This window comes from Crocodylus siamensis, chromosome 10 (assembly GCF_052110815.1).
Source record: "Crocodylus siamensis isolate JL-2025a chromosome 10, ASM5211081v1, whole genome shotgun sequence".
Taxonomy (NCBI): domain Eukaryota; kingdom Metazoa; phylum Chordata; order Crocodylia; family Crocodylidae; genus Crocodylus; species Crocodylus siamensis.
In genome coordinates, this window is record NC_143404.1 from 477,283 (window position 1) to 499,983 (window position 22,701).

General features: G+C 66.8%; 1 protein-coding gene across 1 annotated transcript in view; it reads right to left on the minus strand.

Moving 5' to 3' along the window:
- Nucleotides 1–515: 515 nt before the first annotated feature.
- The window catches only part of NSD1 (nuclear receptor binding SET domain protein 1), a 45,927-nt gene continuing 23,741 nt past the window's right edge, over nt 516–22,701 (minus strand). Inside the window, exons 8-23 of the mRNA XM_090065129.1 lie at nt 22,239–22,345; nt 21,712–21,781; nt 21,230–21,348; nt 18,072–18,215; nt 17,800–17,923; nt 17,460–17,660; nt 16,565–16,744; nt 16,191–16,347; nt 15,766–15,971; nt 15,368–15,480; nt 13,962–14,231; nt 13,491–13,607; nt 12,611–12,752; nt 12,176–12,282; nt 9,589–9,790; nt 516–6,260 (exon numbers count right to left, since the gene is read on the minus strand). Of these exons, the coding sequence (XP_089921255.1) occupies nt 4,543–6,260; nt 9,589–9,790; nt 12,176–12,282; nt 12,611–12,752; nt 13,491–13,607; nt 13,962–14,231; nt 15,368–15,480; nt 15,766–15,971; nt 16,191–16,347; nt 16,565–16,744; nt 17,460–17,660; nt 17,800–17,923; nt 18,072–18,215; nt 21,230–21,348; nt 21,712–21,781; nt 22,239–22,345 (3,977 nt within the window). The 3' untranslated portion in view covers nt 516–4,542. The remainder of the gene's footprint in view (nt 6,261–9,588; nt 9,791–12,175; nt 12,283–12,610; nt 12,753–13,490; nt 13,608–13,961; nt 14,232–15,367; nt 15,481–15,765; nt 15,972–16,190; nt 16,348–16,564; nt 16,745–17,459; nt 17,661–17,799; nt 17,924–18,071; nt 18,216–21,229; nt 21,349–21,711; nt 21,782–22,238; nt 22,346–22,701) is intronic.

A 22,701-nucleotide genomic window follows, 5' to 3' on the forward strand; every position in this document is an offset into this window, starting at 1 on the left:
GAAAGCTCTCTGCTCCCTCCCCGCAGAGGGCTTGGGTTGGGGAGAGACTCCCACTGGAGCACAGGGCTGAGCGGATGGACCAGGAGCAACCTGGGCCCAAGGGCTCCCCACTGCACTGCTGCTGCCAGGGGTCAGTCACCGCCCACCACGGCCCAGGTCCATGCTCTGAGCAGGACTGTGCCCATGTTGCTGCCAGGCTGAAGCCTAACCCGCAGGCTGGCCTGGCAGAAAGAGACGTGCCAGCCCTGCTCCTTACCTATGCTACTCAGTCACCTACCTGGCGAAGCTGGAGCAACCTATCCCCAAGCTTCCCCGTGTGCACCAACATCTCTGCCAACTGCAGTCCTGGCTGCAGCCATCCACAGGCGCTGGGGACTGGGTGCCTGCTAACTCCATCAGCCCCTCCTTTCCTGCCATGAAGGGCTGCACTGGGGCCCGTACCCCACCCGCAATTGGTGCAGGGAGCGCTGGCCCTGACCTGCCAGTGCCCCCAAGACAAACCACACGAGAGGGCATCAGGAGTAAAGTTAAACTTTACTTTACAGTAATCGTTCATCTATGTACAGAGAATTACAGTACGTGTTCTGGGAGCACCTGGCAGGGCCACTCTGCCCATCACACGCAGCCTGGGGCGAGAGGAAGGCCGTGGCCCCAGATTCCCCCCTCTCACTGCACATGCCGGCCACGGCTCTCCCCAGGCCAAGCAGTGCGGGTGCCGATGTGCTGCATCCACCTTCCTGCGTGCCTCGGGGCGCTGGGTGGCTGTGCCTGGTCCCTCCTGCCGCCACCGCTCCCCCCCGCTGGCCCTCTTCCAGTGTTGCCTGCATCGGTCCCCAAGGTGCCTGTGTTGCCTGGACCAGCCCCACCCAGCCAGGCCCCGCTGTGACGCAGGTAATGCTTCACTCGCACCTGGGTGCTGTCTAGACTAAAGCTTACTGCCCTCGCTGCCTCCTGCGACCCAGAACTGAGCCCTGGAGCAGGACCCCAGGATAGCTGAGGGCAAGGGCACCATCCCCAGCCAGAGCCTAGAGACATAGGAAGGGGCCCAGAGGCAGCAGCAGCAAACCCCAGCTCCATTCTCCTCGTCTGCAGCTGCTAGGGCCCTTCCGGGGCCCTGCTCCCGCCGCACCAGTCAAGGGGAGGGAAGGGATGAGCCCGGGCGGGAGCTGGGGTGGGGGCTGGGCTGGAGGGTGCCAGCTGTTCCCCAAGCAGGTGCGACTCCCACCCTGTTCTCGCCTTCCCGGGGGCCCAGCGGGAGCAGCTGGGACCCCAGGGCTGGCGCAGGACAGGCCGCCACACCCTTCTGCCACTGGCCCCAGTCTTGCCCGTGCTCAGACCAACCAGTGCCCCGACTCCTGCCACGGCTCCATCCCACCCTGGCGAGAGGCTGTTCCCCAGTGTCAAGGTCAAAATCCGAGGCTCGGGTCCTCTGGGTCAGCACTCAGCAGGCACCACCGGACCGACGAGCCGGGGCCTGCTTAGCCCTGCCCCAGGCACAGGAGCTTCCAAACGGCTGGCGGGCGGCAGAGGAGCAGGGTGTCTCCAGGCTCAGAAGAGGGGAGATTCGGCTGGTGAGGGACCCACAGCCTGAGCCGGCAGGGGGTGGGGGGACAACACACAGAGCTGCCAAAAGTCTACAATAGCACCAGGAGCGCCGCAAGGGCAAACACAGATTAAACATGTCCTAGGAACACAACAGCGACGCAAATGCCGAGGTTTCCCTACGAGGTAGATTCACTCCTGCAGGGATCGCCGGCACCAGGAGGCATGGAGCACCGCGAGGCACGGGCACGGGCCGGCCTCCAGGGCAGCATCCCGCCAGGATCGGTGAGCAGGGAGCCCACGCTCGCTGCCCACCGATGCTGTGGTGTAACAGCCCCGCAGGCGCCACTTCTCTGGGGCCTGAGTGCAGCGGGGCCTCGTCTACGTTAGAGAAGCTAGTGCCGGGGCGGCACAGACACGAGGGTAAACGGCGGGTACTGTGCCCCCATGCTGGCTGGCGGGGGTGCAGGGGCAGCGCAGGGCTGCTCCCAGACAGACGAAGCTCTGGTAAGAGGCAGCGCGTGCCAGGGAGCGGCCCCAAGAGGCTGCCCCATTGCAGACGCGCTGCACGAACCCGGTGCACTGGCTGGATGGCATCAGGATCGGCTTGCTTCCAGGCGCACCTGCGCCCACCCTCCACCCGCGCTCACACATTCACCAAGCTGCCTTGAGGCGCCCAGCGCCTTCAGGGCTTCGTCCTGCGCTCCTGACTGGGAGACCGGACGCTGCTGCTGCACAACCTCCCCGCCGACTTCCGGGGCAGAGAGGCCCAGTCCTGACCCACCGGCTGCACCAAGCGGGAGTGGCACCCTCTGCCCCGAGGCTGTGGTGACGCCCCGTCCCTCGCTCTCGCCAGCAGTCGACGGCCCAGGCACCGCGCTCTGCCCCCAAATCCCACAGCGCAGAGCCACCGGCTCCAACAGCATGGCCTCGCCCCCGCCCCGGGGCAGCCCTGACACAGGTGCCTCCCCCAGGGCACACGTCAGCTGGCCCCGGCACCCCCTCTGCTGTGGACGCCGGCGCTGGACCACCCCACGGCCTGGCTCAGGGCAGAGCCCGGCTCCCGGGGCCCAGCCAGCAGGGTGGGCACAGGGGTGTCTCTGGTGCCTGTTCAGGCTCTGGGTGGGGCTGGGAATCAAAGCTCCTCTTGCCAGCACCCCCCCTTGCCTCTTCCAGCCGGGGCAGCTCTGAGAGAGCCCCTGACTGCAGATCCCTGCCCAGCTGCAGCTTGGGCACAAGCCACCTCCCGTCTCGCTCCCTGGCAGCTGGCTCCCCCCGCCTGGGCACCCCTTGGGCAGGCGGCGTCCCCGCTCTGCCAGGGAGGAGCTCTTGGCTTGGGACCCATGACCCCGGTGCAGACTCACACTGCCTGGCTCGAGCCAGGTCCCCACGCGGCGGCTGGGCTGGGTGGCGTGGAGGGATCTGGCGCAGAGGGAGGCAGCCAGTTGAGGGGCACCAGCCCAGCAGAGCCCTGGGTTGCATGCTCAATGTAGCCAGCCTCGAACTGCACTGAGAATACCTCCATGCCACAGACCTCACGTTGCCTGCACCAAAGTATTCACAGTTTATTTGTGCGTGAAACAAGGAATGAGGAAACGTGACAGCGCAGAAGCCGGGCGGGGGCCTGGCCATGGCAGCTGCCACGACCCCACTCACCCCAGCCGGGCTCATCCCGGGCGCGGGGAGAGTTGGGGCTGCAGTGCTGGCGCCAGCTTACTTCCTAAATGGCCTTTTGTTTCAGAGCACAAGTGCGACACCCCGGGGCTCCTGCTCTTCTCCCCACAGCTTCCAGGCTTCTGCATCGCCTCAGCACCCACTCACGGCACGGACAGGACCCCTGCGACCCTGTGCCAGCAGCGGGAAGGCCTGAGAACAGCTGGTGGCCATGGTGCTGAGCCCCCCACTGTGGCCATCCAGGCTCCCTGCCCACATGCTGGGGGCGGAGAGCACTGACCTATGGCACTGCCCCAACCCTTCCTGGCCCAGGCGGCGCAAGCCACAGGGGGGACTGGCTGCAATCCTGCCACGCGCCTCGCCACAGGCTGCTGGCCTGCCCCGAGATCAGCTGCACTGGGGAGGGGGCAGAGGAGGCAAAGCTGGAGCACCAACAGCTGCTGGCCCAGGGGCTCCAGTGCGAGAACCAGGAATGCCGGGGGGCGGGGGCACACACACATGCCCGCACGGGCCGGGGTTCAAGTCTCCTGCAGGGATTTTTGGTTGTCTACGCACCAGGTCAGAGGCGGCACAAAGGGGGGCGGGGGGTGTGGAGGAAGCCACGGTTTCCTCCAGATGCAGCTGCAGGGGTGGAGTCCATAGGGAGCCCTGCAACCCATGCAGCTCAGCTCGGGGCCAGGTGCACGTAGTCCCTGGGCACATGCCTGGGGGGCGGGGAGCATTGGTCTGTGGCCAAGACCCTTGGGGCAGATACTGCAAGGCCCCAGCCCCTGTGGGACTTGCCCCTGCCCAGCCCTGCTGCCTTCTGCTTTCACCGAGACCCCAGTGGACGGTCCCCACAGCCTGACCTGCACGGCCCCCCACAATCGCTGCAGCCTCAGCTTGGAGGGGACAGTGACCAGTGACTCTGCCCCGTGTGCCCTTGCAACGCAGAGCCCCCGCGGGGGCAGCTGACTGCACACCTCGCCCCTCCTTCCACAGAGCCTGCTCTTCCCGGGCTGGCCGGCTGTGCCCTGGGCCGGGGGCCCTGGGGTGGGGTGGGGGAGCCCTGGCCCCTGGAGACCCCGACCAGTAATGTGACCTAGAGGCTTTATCCAGAGCGGACTCTTTATTTCAGCTTTACTGGTGTGGAAGGAAGAGGACAAGGTCCAGGGCGGTCTCTCCCCCCGGCCAGGCCAGGTGCGCTGGGGCTGGGCCAACGTCCTGGCTTGTGTCATGGGAGAGGGTGCAGGCCAGGGGCTGGGCGCAGGGCAGTGAATAAAAAACAGAAAGAGCCAAGAAACCCCGTCCCCCGCCCCAAGCAGACGGCGCTGGCCCCCCACCCTCTCACTCCGGGCTGGGCTCCGGCCGATCGCGGCAGGCGTGCTGCTCGGGCAGCAGCAAAGGGTCCTGCCCCCGGGGAGTCTGTGCTTTCCCGGAGAGCCAGATGGGCTCGAACGTCTGCACGGACCGGGCCAGCCACGGCGCCTGCTCGGGTGGGGCTGGCTCCAGAGCCCGCAACCGCTCTGCTGTCCACGGCGCCGGCTCTGGGGGCGCTGGCGCCACGTCCCAGCCCAGCGGTGGCGGCGGCTCCTGCAGCTTCTCTGCTGCCCGCGGGGGCGGCTCCGCGAGGGTCAGTGCTTTCGCGGGGGGCCAGCGGGGCAGCTCGTGCATCTGCAGCTTCTCTGGGGGCCACAGCACCTGCCCCGCGTGCGCCGCTCTCCCCGGCGGCCACGGCGGTGGCTCGGCCGGCGCGATAGTTCTGTCTTTCTGCTGGGCGCTCGGCTCTGCGCCCCTCTCCTGCGGCTGCGCGTTCTGGTCGACGGGCCGCAGCGCCTTCTCGGACAGCGGTGGCCGTGGCGCTGTGGCTGCCGGCGCCTTGTCTGGGACCTGAGGCCTCGGAGCCAGGGGGGCGGCCGGCTTGTCTGGTGCCTGAATCCGCAGGGCCCCGGTGGACGCTGGGGCGGGCTTGTCTGAGGTGGGGGGCCACGGGGCGGGCGGCTTGTCCAGCTGCAGGGGCCGCGGGGCCCCGGTACTGGGAGGTTTTTCGGGGGCCAGGGCCCAGGGTCCCTTGGGGGCAGGCTCGTCGGCCGGCGGAGGCTGCGGGGCCCCGGGTGCAGGAGGGGTCTCACCTGCGAGCGGTGGTGGCGGCGGGGCGCCAGCAGCAGCGAGAGGCTTGTCCGACAGCTGGGCCAGGGCGCGCAGCTCGTCCGGGGGCTGCGGCCGCGGGGCTGCAGTGGAGGTGCTGGAAGGCCTGTCCGTGGGCGCGGGCTGCAGGGCTCGCACGCACGGCAGGGGTGGCGGGGCCCCGGCTGGCGGCTCGTCTAGGGGCTGCAGCGGGGCCTTGGCTGGGGACACGTCCGAGGACTGAGACCACTGGGTGGTGTCGGCGACGGCCAGCTTATCCGAGGGCGGTGGCCTCAGCGCCACAATGGCGGGCAGCTTCTCGGACGGCAGCCGCAGCGCCAGGGCTGCCTGGGGCTTGTCCGATGGCTGCAGCCTCAGGGCGATGGTGGTGGGGGGCTTGTTGGAGGACTGCAGCCGCAGCGCCAGGGTGGTGGGGGGCTTGCTGGAGGGCTGCAGCCGCAGCGCCAGCGTGGAGGGGGGCTTGCTGGAGGGCTGCAGCCGCACGGCGAAGGTGGTGGTGGGCTTGTTGGGTGGCTGCAGCCGCAGCGCCAGCGTGGCCGGGGGCTTGTCGGAGGGCTGCAGCTGCAGCGCCAGCGTGGCCGGGGGCTTGTCGGAGGGCTGCAGCCGCACGGCCCCGGGCTGCGGCAGCCGGTCGGGTGGCGGGAGGCTGCGGGCGGTGTCCGGGGGTGGCGAGGCGCTCTCGCGGGCAGGAGGCGGTGGCGGCCCGGCCGGAGGCACGTACTCACGGATCTCCCCCGGCTCCAGGGGGTGGGGCCCGCAGGGGTCGTGCTCCGTGCAGCACAGCCGCCCATCCAGCTTGGAGATGAAGAGCATGCCCTCACGGTGCTGCTTGCAGAAGGACCGTGGACACATCTCGCAGAAGGAGGCTGCCTCCTTGCCACACTGGTCGCACTGGTGCCACGGGCACTCCCACTTCCCTGCGGCAAGAACAGGAGAGAAAGGCATGGCTGAGTGTGGCTGGGGGCAGCTGAGGGCTCCCCGCCAGGAGCTCACTCGGGACAAGCCCTGCGGACAGACTCCGAGGCCAGGCACCTCTGTGCCTCAGCCCTTTGCAAACCAGCTTTCGGCCTGGAGGCTGCCGCCAGGAAGCCCAGGCTCCGGGGCCTGGGGCTCTGCTACAGAGCCAGGCCGGCGCTGGCGGCTCACGGGTGCTCAGTGCCCCCCAAAGGGGCTTGGGCAGCTCCCCCTACTTTCGCCACCATGGGAGGGGGCCACGGGCGAAGAGATGCAGGGTCCTGTCCCACCCCTGCCCCTTCGCTCTGGGCTTTTCCAGCTGGTGGAAGGGCCAGCGCCTCGCCCCAAGCCAGGCTGAGGAGGGGTCAGGCTCTTCCACTGTGGCCCCACGGGATGGGAGTGCCTTCCCCGGGCCACTGCTCCCCTCGCCAGCCAGCCTCGGCCTCCACCCATCCTCTCTCCTGAATCCACCTGGCTTTGCCTGCCAGCTCTGCCCCTCTCTGCGAGGCAAGCGGCCTGCCAGTCCCTGCATGCCCACCCTGGGAAGGTCTGGTAGAGTCATGGGCTGGGACATGAGCACACAGACACCAACACTGCAGTACTGGATGCGTGGCTGGTCCAGTCCGGCACCGAGTCCGAGTGCGGCTGCAGCAGATGCCTACGCACCGGGACATCTAGTGCAACCCAGCCCTGCCAGACCCGCCCTGAATGCCAGCGCCGGTGAAGGGCTGGCATAGGAGACGGCCCAGACAGCAATGCTCAGCCACTACCCAGGGCCCCATCCTCACTACACCTGCCCCAGCCCTTTGCAAACCGGGCTGTACTCATGCTCCAGAGGAGACCTGTTTAGGGGACAGGCCCTGGGAACAAGCCCTTCTGGCTCCTGACCACGACCACCACGCTTCTCCCCGCCAGCTCCTCCTGCAGCTCTCCTCCACCCATCTCACTGCCGGGCACCATGCCAACAGGGCAAGAGCCTCCCACACGCTGCGCCTGCCCGCCCCACGCTGCGGCATCGTGCTGGGAGCTGCCTGCTTGCTCCACCCAGCACAGCGGAGCCCCGGCCGGGCCACGGCCCAAACGCAGCCGGGCAGCCAGCCCGTCTCCGAGGCAAACAGAGGAGCAGGGGGTTACGGACCCATCGGCTCAGCTCTAACCCTGGGGAGACCCAGAACAAACCGCTGACCAGCTACCAGCAAGTGCCCAGAAGACAAGACGGAAATAACCCTCCCTCCCCCAGCTCCTCTCTCCTGGCTGAAAGCAGCCGGCCCAGACACGGCTGCTACTGCCCCCGTCTCAGTGAGGCCCCGGCCTGGACCAGAGTGAACACGTCCAGCGCCTGGGGGGACACTGACCTTGACCCGCAAGACAGCCCGTCTCAAATCAACCACGCCTCGCTCCGGGAGGACGTCACTTCACCTCCTCCTCTGCTGCCACGGGCTAACCCCACCTGGCTGCCCGGACAGGGGAAATCCCAGGTGTGGACACGCAGGGCCAGCAGCTAGACCAGAAAGGCAGATCCCCAGATCGGGGGCTCGTGCCTGGAAGCGGAGGAGGGAACAATCCTGCTCTGGTCCACGCTGCTGAGGCCTCGGCTGGAAAGGCCCCGCTGGGCAGGCCGCGGAGAGTCGAAGGAGCAGGCTGTTTGGTTGGGGGGGGGGGGGGGATGAGCCTGTTTGCAAAAGGGTGCTCACAGGACAGGCCGTGCCTGCTCTCCACACCCGCTGGGCACGAAGCAGGCGTAGGCTGGCACAGGACGGATATTTGTCCGGTTGGGGCAGGACCAGGCACCTCCGGGAAAGTGGTGGAGCCCTCTCGCTCGGGGCCGTTCAGACAAAGGCCTGATGGATTCGGGCCAGGTCGGCAGCTCCCATCTGTTCCAGGCCCCAACCCCCCTCGGGAAACACCAGCTCTCAGCTCGGTTTTGCCCACAGAAAAATGCTGCAGCCGTCCCTGCCCTGCAAAGACCTCAGAAGTCTATGGCAGGTCAGAGTGGTTTTGAAACCATGGTTCCTATTTCCAGTCTCTGGGTCAACCTTGTGAACGATGCCCCTGCCCCAGCCCCTGGCTGAGGATCCCTTTGCTCTGGTTCCCCCTTCCTGCCTCACCTGCCCGGCCCCCCACCCCCAGGTGCACACCCTGCACCCTGCCCACGCGGCGCAACACGCCAGCGGGGTTGCAGCAGAGCAAGGCGGACGGACGGCTCTGCACGCTGGCCTGGCCTGGTCGCCGTTCGCCCCGTGCCAGGCCGTGTCACCTGGTGACGCTGGCAGCGATTCGACGGACTCCAACAGCACGGGCGACGCACCAACGGGGGCCGGCACCGACGGCTGCGCCCACCCTGCTGCCGCCACCGGGCCTGCTACACAGGGCTCGTCTATGCGACCAGGCTGCCGCGGTTCGAGGGCCGAGGCTTCACGGGAGCGAGTCGGCTACAGCCGCGCAGTGCCCTCAATCGACCAAGCCACAGCCCGAGCCAGGTTTTCCTCGCTGGGCCCAGTCCTGCCCCATGGACCGGGACTTATGCGTTGTGCGGGCACTTGATTTTTCATCACTTGACACCTGTCTCAGCTCTTCCAGTCTTCCCCCCAGCACGCAGGTGCAACCTATCGCCACCGTGTCACCACTTCCCTTTCCAAGCCGGGCACGCTCAGGGCTTCCTCTGGCTGCTGGAATCTCCCTCAGAACCAGGCCCTGCGAGGCACACGGCCTGGGCCACCCCTACACGTTGCTGCACATCCTCCTCCTCCGCTGCTCAGGGCTGCCAAACAGTTCCCCATGCCGTGCGGTGAGCACACCGCCCCCCTTCCTCCCGCCTGCGACGCCGCGCCGCGCCGCGCCGCCAGCCCCCGTGGCAACGAGCTCGTTCTGTGCCCGCGACTCCCTGCTCCTCGGCGCGCTCCAGGGACCTCTCCCTGCCTTTCCGGCCCCCGCGCTTCCCCAGCCGTCTCCTGCATCTCATCGCCACACCTTCCCCTGGTGCCCTTTGCTACACGCCGGCTTGCAGTACTTTGCAGGGACCTGGGACGGGCCTCCAGTCAAAGCCCCCTCCCTGGTTGCTTGTGAAGCCCTGGCTCATGGCTTCTTTTCAACAGCTCCTGCTCTTCCCTCCCAGCAGTCCCACACTATGGCCCCCCCAGGTCTGGGGAACCTGCCCTTTGGGGCACCACGGGCACTGGGCATGATCCCAGCCGCAGTGACTGGCCCACGGTTGGCGGCTGCCACAGGGCCCCAAGGCCTGAGCAGAGCCAGGGGCAACACCCGCGAGGCTCCCGTGGCCTGGGCACTGACCTGCAGGCCGCTTGGTCAGGTTGAGGCAGTCGGCGTGGTACACCTTGGGGCAGCCCGGCTTCTTGCAGGACACCAGCTGCCCGGCGTCCCCGCAGCTGAAGCACTCGTCCTCCCGCTCCTTCATGACCTCGGCCTGCGACCGGCGCTTCAGCGGCCGCCGCTTCAGCTTCTTGGACTTCTCCTCGGTAGGATTTGGCTGGCTCTGTGCGGGGGGACAGCACACGTCAGCTCTGGCTCCACTACACCGTGTACCACGGAATGCAGCCAGCCTCCAAAATGAGACCCAAGCCACCGACCGCACCAGAGACGGGCTCTGAAAGCCCCTGGCCAAGGTGGGCTGGGCAGGCCTGGGTGCTCCGCGGCTGCCTCGCTCGCCCGACCCGCGAGCTCGCACTGCGAAGGGCAGGTCGGTGACCTCCCCAGGCAGGGAGCAGAGCAGAGCCCTGGGCCTGGGCCCGGATCAGCTGAAGTGAATGTGATGGGACAAGGGCAGGGAGCAGAGAAACCTCACCGCGCCCCGCGACGCGCTGCCAGCACGCTTGGCGACACCCGAGAGCCCCGTGTCCACGACCGACCCCGCTCGTGGCATGTGGGGCTCGGCCTTGGCTACGCGCGCCCACGGCATCATGAGTCGCCCTGCCCAGTGGCAGCCCTGTGGCGGTTTTAGGCTTTTAGCTTTTTATGCTTTTAAGCTTTTAGCCTTTTAAAGAACCGCCGACAACACCGAGCACCGGACGCCAACAGAAACCCTGATCCAGACTGTTTTAGTTGATGTCACCGTGGTGCTGGTTGCCAACGCTGGACGCCGTCGTGCGACGATGAGGACGACCAGCTGGGACCTGCCCAGTTGGGGCACGACATTGGACCGTTTCCGGGCCCCCACGTGGGACCCGGAGGACATTGACAACACGGCCGCCGACCGCCGGCAACCCCCAGATCCCAGCAGCTTCACCGCAATACATCAAATAGTCCACAGCGTCATGAGGCTAAGGGTGGCCAGGGGCTGCAGCTGCTGCCATACACAATGCTGCTGGGCCTCAGGAGGACAGAGGTGGGCATTTCTAGGTGCTTCTGCATGGACTGCCAGGGAGGCATTGCCTCCTCACGTAGAGGAACCAGCCCCGACTGGAGAAGGCTGTGCCCCTGGCAGACACTATCTGCACTGGGCCTTTGCAGCCTGCCCCGAGCTGCACCCAGTGCATTCCCCCAGTGACAGAGCCAGAGGTGCCTGCAGTAACCAAGCACTCCCCGAGTGGCTCCCAGCTCGCACCCAAGGGGCACGGACACACCGGGTCCTGTGCGAGTCGGTGGCAGCCCAAAGCTGCGCATGGAGCGGCAGGAGGGGAGGAGGCTACCCTGGGATCCCAGGGAGCCGGTTCAACATCAACGCTCTTGACCCTGGCATGGTCCTGACGTGCATCACTGCTGCAGCCCTGGGCCTGGCACCTACTGCTCCTGTCCCCCTGCAGAGCTCCAGCTGCCCCCACAACCCACGATGCGCTCACACGGCCAGGAGCAGGGCACAGGGCGGCTGGGGCACACAGCCAAGCACGACAGGGCGCAGCTGCCACCCGCTGGAAAGCCCCACAGCACAAAGCAAAACCGCAGTGGGACTCGCTCCGCCTGCCGGCGCAGACCTCGGTGGCTCCCGCGCCTGCCCGCTGCGGCCTCCGACGCTCTGCTCAGGCCAGGACTTTGAGGAAGCTCGTGGCACCAGCCTGGCTGCAGCTCAGCCCCAGCGAGGAAGCCTGCGGCCCTGCCCAGCGCTGCGGCACTCTCCCTGCCTCCTCGAGGAGCCCTGTGCAAACAGGGAGACCAGGCGCGGAAGCAGACGTCTGCTGTGCAACGCAGGGCAATGGACCCCAGGCCCTGGCAGCTGCAGGAGCCCAGTCTTCTGCACGGCAGCTCCCTGCGATGCCCTTGGCCCTGCTCTCCTTGCAGCTTCCCCAGCAGACGGGACCACCCTGGCCTGGGCTGTTGACTCTAGCACATGCTTCCCACGTCAACTGAGCAAGCCCCAGCGTGCGCCGGCCCTCCTGGCCTCCGTTCCAGGCTGTGGCCAGAGGAACCGAGCTCAGCAGCAGCCCGAGGGGAGCTCGCTCGCGGACAGCTTTGTTCTGGTTTATTGCTGGGGGTTATTACGCCCACGCTCTGGCCTGGCATGTTGGAGGCGGGCAGCTGCCAGGGGCCATTTTTACCACAAATGAGGGAATAAATCGTATTACAAAAAGGCCAGGGCTTGAGAGGAGCAATTGCTGCTCCCTATGGATACAAACCACCCCCTGCCTACGCCGGACATTTGCGAATCCCCTCTGGCCACAGCGAAGACCCGTAACCCTCAACACCCCCGAGACATCGGGCTCCCGTGACCAGGCCCCTGCCGCCCGCGCTGCAGACAAGAGCGCTTGCCCAGATTAGACCACGGGTTTGTCTGGGCTGGTGCAGGCAGGGCTGACCTTGCCTCAGACGTGACCTTTGCAGGTCCCTCCTAATGCCACGTCTGTGGTGCGCTGCAAGCCCTGCGCTCCCGACAGGGCGCGGAGCCGCTGCGCTGGGGAGAAGAACGGCGCCAGAACGGCTGTCGTACCTTGGGCCGCACGCCGAGGAAGCCGCTGCAGTTGGGGGCCCCACACTTGCAAACCGTCTTCCCGTTCCCCAGACACTCCAGGTTGTAGTTGAAAGTCAGCTCCGTGCCTGGCAATGAAAGAGGCACCTGAGCTGTGACGACCCAAGGGCCGACCTGAACGGAGCGTGGCGCCAAGTCCCCCATCCCTCAGACCAAGGGCTACGTGCAACAGTCGTCACCTGCCAGCCCACCCACCCCCTGCCCAGAGCCGTCCTGGGGCCGCAGTGCTGGGGCCCAAGGCCTGCACCACCAGGACTCTCCTGCCCGCCTGCGGCCTGGCTCTGGCGCTTGGCCCTAGCAGGTCTCACCTTCTCCCGTGGTTGTTGCCAGACAGGGCAGAAGACAAGGCACCCCTGTCCCTGCTCCCACCCCCCGGGCAGCCCCGCGGGCCCTTACCGGCTTTGATATTCACAATAGCAAAGAGCCCGACCCTCGTGTCGCCGTTCACGCACCACTTCTGCGTCTCGCAGTTGGGCTGGCAGCAGTGGTTCATGAACCGCGCATAGTTGCCCTTTGGCCCCGCGTCGATAATTCGATCCTGCAAGCACGAGGTGGGGGCACAGTCACCAGCTGGTGGGAGCCCTCCCTGGCCCAGCACAGGGGCAGCTGGCTGGCACCCGCCAGCCCAGGAGAGCACCCGCGGGAGCCAGCGCCCACCGGGCTCACGCAGCACCTGGGCCGGCGCTCCCCTCGGAGGGACTAGCTGACCACGCGCACAGCGCGGCAACCCCAGGGAGGGCAAGGGGGGCTCAACGTGGTGATCCGAGCCGGGGCGGTTTGCTGCTGTGCCCACAGCCCGTTTCCCTCCCTGCAGAGCTCTTGTGCCCCCAGGTCCTTTCACGTGAAGGCAGAGCAGCCGGTCCCTGCTGCCAGGGCTGTCCAGGAAACCTTGGGTGTCCAGGCAACTTGTGCACACAGAGCACTGTGAGGAGTCCTGGGCCCCTCCTGGACCCAGCAGTGCTGTGGGGCTTCCCCGTGCCATCCTGTGCACCTACAGGCAGGGCGGCCTTCCCCGCAGCCAGGGCCTAGGGACCCCATGGCCAAGCGCAATGCTGGGGCAGGGGCAGAGCAGCTGGGCCATCCCAGCAGGGATCCCACCACCCACGGGGCACATGCCCTGACATTTCCCTCCCTGGGGGAACTTAGGCACCTGGCATAAACCCCGTGGCTGTGCTGCAGCCTGTCCTGCTGTGCACACAGAGCGCGACTGGGCGCTGCCATCTCTGCAGCAGCCCTTGGTGCACGCCGGCCCAGGACCCAGGCGGCCGCCACGCACCTTGTCCAGCGTCAGCATGTAGAAGTTGGTGATGTCATGCTCCTGGGCATAGCGGATGCGGGCGCGACACTCCTCCTCGTCAATCAGCTCCCCCACATACTCGTTGACGAACTCACCCTGCGTGGAGAGCAGCAGGCAGTCGCTCAGCGGGGGCTGCCCCATGCCGGCCCCCTGGTTGCGGGGAGTAGAGACCCCCGTGGCACCCCCCGCAGTGAGGGCAGGGCAGGATGCTGCTGTTAGCAAGGCTGCTGCTCCAAGCCAGAGCCGCAGTGCAGTGGGGTGCCTGGCTGCAGCCTCAGTGCAGACGAGCACCCCGTGCCGCTGAGGGGCCAGTTCCCTGCATTTCCGCAGGGACAGCGAAGCCACAGCCTCTCCCAGCCAGAGCAATGCCTCCCTGCTGCTCGGGAAGGAACGGGGCCAGGCCCCGAGCGCTACCACCCCCTTGCTCGAGGGGGCCAGCGGGGCCGGTACCTTGCGGATGTCCGTCTTGGCCTGCAGGCCCCAGCCGCGGGCCAGCGTGCGGAAGATCTGCACCTCGGGGTACTGCCGCTTGGAGAAGCACTGGTTCTGGCAGCGCTCGCCGGCCGGGCACACCAGCGGGTGGCACTCGTACAGCAGCATGCGGTTGATGCACTCCGAGTCCAGCCCGCAGGGGTTCTCGTCCGTGGGCTTGCAGTTGCAGCGCGGGACCTCGGACAGGTCAGCCGTGAAGATCTGCACCTTGCCCACCGGCCGGTTCACCTGGGGCACAGGTAGGCGCACAGGTCGGAAAGTAGCCACGCAGCAGCTTCAGGCTTCGATAGCTCTGCCAGGCAGGCAGCTCGACGGGGGCAACAGCCCGACCTGTGCACACACTCGGGGCTTGCGGCCAGCCCCCGCGGAGACCCCTGGGCAGGCACCCCCAGCGGTCCCCGGCCGCCTGCTCATAGGACCGAAGCACCCAGGGGCCTGCAGCCCCAGCGCTGCACCCTCCCACCCACCCCGCTCTTCCTGGGGGCTGCTTCCTACCCTCACACCATCAGCTCCCAAGGACTCAGGCTTCCCATGCCCAATACGTGGAGGCCCCAGGCCCGGAGAGCCAGCTGCTGGAGCAGGCTCAACCCCTGTCATTTGCACAGCCAGGAAGGCCTGGCCCTGCCACCCCCTGCCAAGGGACCCCATGTTTGGGCTCCTGCACAGATCCCTGCATCCCCGGGCTGCCAGCACTGCCCAGTGACACGGGATGGAGGAAGCAGAACTCCCCGTGGGCTGGGTGCTGGCCAGCTTCCCTTGCAGGGGTCGTCCCTGCCTGTCCCTGCCCCGAACCAGCTGCTGGTGCTGTCCTGGCTCATGGAGCCTGTGGGGCTTGGACCTCCTGGAGCCCCTGACGGAGCAGCTGGATGAAGGCAGGAGGAAGCAAGCAGGGATGAAGCTGAGGCAGGGCTCGGATGCATCTGGGGCCCGAGACACCATGTTCCCCATCCCTGAGGTCGTCCCCCACCAAGCACCAGCTGGCCCAGGACCTGCTGGGCTCCAGGCAGCTCCGTGCCTCAGGGTCCCCAGCCAAGAGGGGCCCGCTTAGCCTGAAGCCCCCTCCCTCATGCCCTCTCCTGTGCTTTGCCTGTGCGGGGGTCACAGCCCCACACAGCAGAGTGCAGAGAGGCTCCGTGGCAGCCACAAAGCTGATGCACAGGGGCTGTCTGCATGCTCCTTTCTGCTCCCCGAGGCTGCGATACCCCAGCACCTGCAACTTCTCCTGCTCCGGGGCCTCAGAGCCGTACAGCACTGCGCTCTCCCTGGCCAACCCACGTGACAGGAGCCACCTGCATGGCAGAGCACCCCCGTCCCCGGGCTGCCAGCCAGGCCAGCACACCCTCGGGCAGGAGGTACACCCCCACCTTGATGTGCTTGTAGGGAGGAGGCTTCTTGTCATTCTTCTTGTCTTCCTGCAGCTGCCTCAGCTCCTTCTGCGCCTTCAGCTCCTCGAACCGTGCGGCTGCCTCCTGCAGAGCTGGGCAGAGCAGTGGCTGCATCACTTGGAGCTCCAGCACCAGCGCAATGCCTGCACCCCAGCCGCACAGGGAGCTGCCCAACAGCCCCTTCCCAGGGGTCTGGCTTGCTCCACCCACTAGGCCACTAGCACACAAACCCTCCTGCACCAGCACTACTGCATCATGTACCCCAGGAGGGCATGGGGCAGGAGGCTGGCCAAGGCAGCAAGGAGAAGGCCAGGGGTCCCCACAGAGCGAGGCAGGGCAGGGCAGGGCAGGGCTGGATGGGGAGAGGCGGGCGTTACCTTTCTTGTAGATGCCGTCCACCCCCTTGCCCATTTTGTCCTTGCTGCTGGCATCGCCTTCCATGTAGGGGAAGACGCGAGCCTGGTGCGTCCACAGATAGTCCTTGGAGCCGAAAAAGAGCACCGGGAACTCCCCAATGTCGTGCTTCATCTTCTGGATGTTGGCCGGGATTGTGCGGGGATGGCAGATCTCAGCTGGCCACCACCTGTACGAGGGAGGGACACAGACTTCTGGTGCAGTGGCCCTGGGCGGCCCATGACAGCCCCACGCCGCAGCACAGGAAACCCGGTCAGGGAGACAGGACTAGGAGGAAACAGTGCCCAGGACTGCCCGTGGGGCCCCAGACCAGACCTCCACTGCACCCCCGCTCTCCCAGCAACGTCTGCCACGAGGGAAGAGCCCCGGAAAAGTGTCGTCTGCCCACCTGTAGCGCCCAACTTTCACCCAGACCACCTCCTTGTAGTGCGGCTTCTTGCCCGCCTTGCAGTCGTTGCAGTACCAGCTGCCCTCAGGCATCTCGATGTTCAGACACTCACGGTGGAAGGCGGCCGGGCACGATTCACAGCACAGCAGGCTGCCCCCTGAGAGAGGGACGGCGTCAGCGCCACCAGGCGCCGCGGCCAGCCCTGGGCATGCCAGAGGACACCACGCCCAGGGGAGCTGCGTGGCGAGCCTGGTGCCCCACCACACGCGCCCAGCTCTGGCCCGCCCCAGGGCAGAGCGGCACCCCCGAGACTGGCTGTGGGCGTCTCCAGAAGCCAGCTCCAGGTCCAAGCCTGGCCCCCGGCCCCGGCTCACCTTCCGAGCAGACGAAGCACCAGCTGACGTTGACGTGCTCGTGGTTGCGGCAGCCCCGGCGCGCCGTGAAGTGGTTGGGGCAGATGATGCTGTTGGAGGCCAGGACCACGGAGCCGGCGGCAAGGCAGAAATCGTTGGAGTGGTAGGCCACTGGGCACCGCACACAGCGCATCAGGCGGCCTGCCCGGGGACACGGGGGCGTGAGTGGGGGCCATAGCAGCTGGGGGCTCAGCTCCCCAGCTCAGGCTGGGGCCGTGCTGCAGGGGAAGGGGCCCCCTCTGCAAACACAACGCTGACCCCCTGCACTGACCAGCAAACCCCGGTCACCCAGGGGGCCAGAACCCCTTTTGTCGGGGTGCTGAAGCGAGGGCTCAGGGCCAAGGCAGCTCCTCGCCCTGCACAGAGGCCAGTGACCAGTGCAGGGATGCAAGGGTCACAGACACGCAAACCCAGCCCAGCACCTGCAACCACCAGCTCTCTCCTCTCCCATGCTGGGTGGCTCTGATGCCACCCAGGAATGGGGGATGGAGGAGAAGCAGCAGGCCCAAGCCCCACAGGCTGTCCATCTGGCCCCGCTGGCCCCGTGCAGATGGGCACAAGGACTGGGGTCCAGGATACAGGGGTGAAGTGCCGCATGAGCCCCCGAGTGCTCTCCCCACATTGTCCCGGGGCAGCGCAGTGCAGTGCAGTGCAGTGCAGCTGCAAGCCGGTGTGGGCAGGCGACAGGAACGTCTGAGCCCCGAGCCCACGCTCCACGATTCCTCTGGTTGCCACAGGGCAGCAGGGGCGACACTCAGAGGAAAAGGGTCAGCAGAAGCAGCCGGCACTAGGGGGGCTGTGTCAAACAGGGGTGGCAGGAGGCAGAGGAGGGGAGGGAAGTTGGTGGCACCCCTACCTTTGGAGGCAGAGACGTTGGTGGGGTTAGCAGCGTAGCAGGTCATGCAGATGTGCAGCGAGCAGCGGAAGCCCTTGCTCTGCAGCACGGCGGGCGGGTACTTCTGGACACAGGCCTCGTGGTAGTACTTCCCGCACAGAGGCAGCAGGCATCGCTTCACATCCTCCCCGCTGCTCTTGCACACGAAGCAGGTGTGGACGCCTGCAGCAACAACACACGACACAGCCCCGGTCACGTGGGCTCGTGGGGGAGAGGGCAGCCATGGCCCCTGCTGACTGCTGCACCCAGAGATGGGCGCCTGGCTCTCTCCCTCCCACAACAGCCGTGCTCTGGACCGTACCTGTGGAGCACTCGTTGCAGATGAACTTGCCCTTGGGCATCTCCGAGAGCCCCAGGCACTGCAGGTGGAAGGCGCCGCAGCACTGTGCCTCGCACAGCAGCAGCTCGCCCGGCTTCTCGCAGATCTGTAGGAAGGGAACATGGTTGGCACCAGCAGAAGCTCACCGGGGGCCAGGGGTCCCATGGCTGCCTGAGAACTTGCCCTTCCCCAAGTCCCACAGTCAGGCAACAGCACGAAGACGCTGGCCCCACTGCCGCAGCCCTGGGGTCTACCTGGCAGACGTTCTCCTTGAGGGCGGCTCCCCCGCCGCGCTCCCCCTGCATCTTCTTGGATGATGGCACCCCGTGGTCGTTTTCCAAACCTTCCTCAATGCCCTCCTTGGGGCTCGTGGCAGCCCCGAGCACCGAAGTCTCTCCCTGGAGGAAAGAACCAGAGTTCAGCCCGTGAGCACCTCCTGGGCTGGGGCATGCACCGGTGGCAGCCGCTGCCCGAGCTGGGACTTGCCCCCACACCAAGCAAAGCCTCCCTGAGGTGCTGGCTGCTTGGACTGCAGGTGTGCTCCCTTTTGCCCTGGACACAGCTTAGCTCGGGGCCAGAGCAGTGCTGGGACCCCCCCACGATGGAGCTCACACGGACTCCCGGTCAATCATCCTGAAAACAACCACAGGTGCACCTACGGGCTGGAGCAGCAGGACTGGCCAAGGGATGGTGCCGGGGGGAAGAGCAGCAGTGTGGGGTCCCCGCCGGCTGCCTGTCTGGGGAGGGAGCTACTCCGTGTCCTGTGTCCTGTGTGCTGCAGCCAGGGGCCTGTGATGACCGATGGTGCCTGGCTGCCACAGCCCAGGCCGCGATGCCTGGTGGCACAAGGAGCAGCTTCTGGGAAATGAGCCAGGAGGCTGAGGGCCATGGGGGGCACCTGCCACATCCCAGTACTGGGACAGCCAAAGCCAAGCTCCTCCCTGAGCGCGCTGTCCCAGGGACCCTGACCCTGCTGCGGTGCTAGGTGCGTGCATGGAGGCAGGCAACTATTTCTGGGGGCAGGGGTGCAGCAGGGAGCAGTGGGGTCAGCCATGCGTCTGCTCCATGGCCCCACGGAGCCGCCCCTGCTGCCCCAAGCCTTCAGGGCCCTGCGGCTGGCCAGGGCAGCGCCAGGGCCGGGCAGGTGCACAGCAGCAGGAGCACCAGACAAGCTCTCGCCACCCCCCGAGTTACTCAGAGGGCCGGTCCCAACGCGCCCTTCCGGCACAGGGCTTTGTGAGGGGTCCTGCAGCAGGGACTTGGGGAGCCCTGGAGCGGGTCTGGCCCTGCGCTGTCCGGCTGAGGTGCACGGGGTTAGAGCAAGGATGGGTCACTGCACAGCACGAGCACCCCGGTGAGGGCGGCCTCGCTGCCTTGTCCGGCGGCTGCTCCCGGTGCCGACGCCAAAGCCCCGGGTCGGGTGAGGCACAGAGCGCGGCGCCAGGAGGCTGAAGCACGTGACACACAGACATGGGGCTGGTCTCCTTTATTGTGCACGGGAGCTGGGCCCTGGCTCCAGCGGTGAGTGCCAAACAGAGACGCTCCGCTGCACACGGCTTGGGCAGCAGATGTGTTCGTGGCTCGGCCCCACTCCCAGGGGTGGTGGCGAGTCTTGGGCAGATGCACGGCCCTGCCATCAGCGTCACGATGCTCGCTGCCTTTGGCCCCACGGGCTCCCTCAGGTAGGCCAGCTCCTGTGGCCTCCCACCTCTTCCTGCCCGCTTCCTTCCTGTCTTTCCAGGAGCCAAGCAGCGCCAGGCACTGAGCGCGCTGGTCCCGTGCGCAGTCCGGCCTGGCTCGGGGGCCTGCTCCTCCTGCTAGCCACGGCCTCAGTACAGCACGAGCCCTGTAACGAGAGGCAAGGGGCAGGCAGGATTAATCCATTTACTGGCTTCAGCGAACTCCAGAGCCAAGATGCGCAACACTGGGGACAGGCCACGCCTGCAGGGTCAAGGCACCAGCAAGTGGTGCTTCCCCAGATCGGATGCGCACAGCCAGTCTGGTCTGCCGAGGACCTGGAGATGGTCCCCGGGAGGCTCCGTGCTGGGTGGCTGGGGGAAGAGGGTCCCACCCGCTCCAAGCCCACTAGCAAAGCTGATGCAGTGCAGCCCGCTGCAGGTCTGCTTCTAGGTAGGAGCACACCGTCTCTGTCAGGGGCAAGACGTACGGCTCTACAGCTGGCTTGAGCCCAGGAAGCTGTCCAGCTGGGGCTCACCCAGAGCCCGGGATGTCCGAGCCCACAAGCCTGCTGGGGCCCCTGTGCGACAGCGCCATGCAGCCAAAGGGGGCAGGGAAAGCAGGCAGCCCTCAGGCTCTATGGGCCCCCCCACCCCGTGTCACATGCATGTATAACAGCAGCCCCCTGCCCCACTACCCGGGAGTCCAGAGAAGTCACATACCTCATATTGCAGGCAGGCACCTCACTGCCTCCTGGCACTGTCCAAGCTGCTGCCGCGGCCTCAGGGGGACTCCAGGAACTCGCCTGTCCTTCGGGCTGGCTGCCTCTGCCCCCGCCCAAACCTGGCCACAGACCCACGTGCACCTTCCCCGCCAGGCTGAAGCCGTGCAGCTGCACCGGGCTCCACGGACAGGTGAGCTCTCACCACCCAGGCTCTCTGGCCGGCTCCCAGCCTGGGCACCCGGTGCAGACTCTGCCAGTGAGTTAGGCGCTTCCACGCCAGAGCCTTCCTAGTCCAGTACGACCAGCTCCCAGTCTGCCTGAGGCCAGCGGGCAGCACGTGCTCACCCGGCTGCTTGGAGATGTCTTGCGAGGCAGCTGGCACAGACGCTGCCGGGCAGCATGCTGCAAGCTGTGCCCGGTGTCCAGCAGAGGAGGCTGCCCTGAGGAGCATCCCTCTGCCCCCAGAGGCACTGGGGCACACCAAACTTTTGCGTCGTGTGCCCGTCAGCGGGGTGCCCACTGGCTCTGGTGCATGCAGGTCCAAGAGGTGAGGGGGCACCCCTTAGGGGTGGGGAAGCGCCCAGCTCTTCCCTCCAGCTGGCAGGCAGGATTGTGATGGGGGATCCCAAGGTCCCCAGTCTCACTAGTGACCCTCAGTGCCCTCCACCACCGCCCTGCAGCTAGCCCAGACCGCAGGCTGCAGGCAGGACGGGGAGAACAGCAAGGCAGCAAGAAGCCCAGACTCCCGCAAACAGCTCTGGGGCGTGAGGACACGCCCGATCAGCCCAGTGAGCACAGCGGCGTCCCCATTCAGCGTGCCCGCGCACGAGGCAGGGAGCTGAGCAGTGACACTGGCCTCCTGGAGCTCCAGCCAGCTGCTGGTCCAGAGCAACACCTTCGCCTGGGACCAGCACACACAGCCCCGGTGGCAGGACAGGAGCCCCCAGCCTTCGGGGGAGTGAGGGGGCGTGGGACTCTCAGGTTCGTGGCACCAGTCAGAGGTCGCCCTACCTCGGAGTGGGGAGCATCCCCCAAGCCATCTTCGCTCCGCTCCTTCTTGCCACGGGCCACAGACAAAGGGTGCCGCTGCCTCTTGCGCTTGCGCTGCTTCTCAGAGGGCTTCTCGGGAGCTGAGAGGAGGCAGAGGCAGGTCTCAGGACTGGTGCAGCCTGGCTCGGGCTGGCCACAGCTGCACCACCCGGCCCAGCAACCCAGACCCAGCCCATGCCCGTGGTCGTGGTCAGCACAGAGCCCGGGGAGAAGAGACGTGCTGTCTGTGGCACCACCGCGCTGGGAGAAGGACATGGTTATGCCGGGGGTTGCTGCTCCCCCCGGCAAAGCGGCCATCCCAGGGCCACTGAAGGGCAGCCCAGCCCTTCCCTCCACCCTAGCTCCACATGGGGCGAGCAGATCCTGCTAGCATAGCAGCCCCAAGGCACGTGCTGAGCACTGCCCACGCCTGCTTCCCGTGTCCCAGAGCCCCGCACCGCTACCTTCGCCGTGGTCAGAGAAATGGGCAGGTGAATACAGCTCCGAGCTGTCACTCTCCGAGCGGCCGGCACCCTGGGGGCACACACCGGGTACGAGTTACCAGCTGCACTCGCCCCAGCACAGAGCTGCTGCGCCCTGAGCCAGTCTGCCCTCCCAGCAGCTACTGCTACTGGCCACGTCTCAGCCAGAGGGAAACCCCTTAGACGAGCATGGCTCGGCGTGACCGGAGCGGTCTCTGGCACCGAGCGCTGCAGCAGCACTCGGCACCCCCAATGGCCGCGGCTCAAGGGCCCTGCGCAACGGGACACGCGCTTTGCCAGCAAGGCCTGGCCCACGTGCAGTGGGAGCAGCTTAGCCCTGGACTGGGGGCATGGGCACCTGCAGGAAGGGGACTTTAAAGGAGGCTGTTTCAAGCGTAACCCCTGAGGGATGCCCCAGCCAGGGCCCCTCGGCTGCCCCAGGACGGGGGATGCGTGCTACGTCTGCTGCCCGCGTGGCATTCGTGTCTGGCCCAGCTGCAGGGATGCACCTTCTTTGGCGGAGTCCACTCCTTCTTTGGCATGAACGTGGTGTCCAGGTCATTGGACTCCAAGAGCTTCTTCGTGGGCTTCCTTTGCCGCTTGCTCTCAAAGCTCCCTGCAAGAGAGCGCTTCTCGTTAGGCCAGCACAGCCGTCCCTTGGCTCGCAAAGCACATCCATCAGAGACCAACTGGCAGGAAGCCTCAGCCCTGATGTTTCACCCCCTTGGATGGGGCTGCTGCTAGCAGTACAGTGCCCATGCAACGCAGCCCAGCCTGACTGCCGCGAGAGCGCGGACGCAGGACCCAGGCTGCGGACAGGCCGCAGCGAGGCTGCCCAGGCAACAGGGCTTGCCTGATCCCTTCGGCGCCCGTCCCTGGCTTCATGCTTCCCTGCCCTCTGCCCCTGTAGTGCCCACATGAGCGATCAACACGTCTGCTTCACACTTGTGCCAACAGCAGCAGCACGGGGGG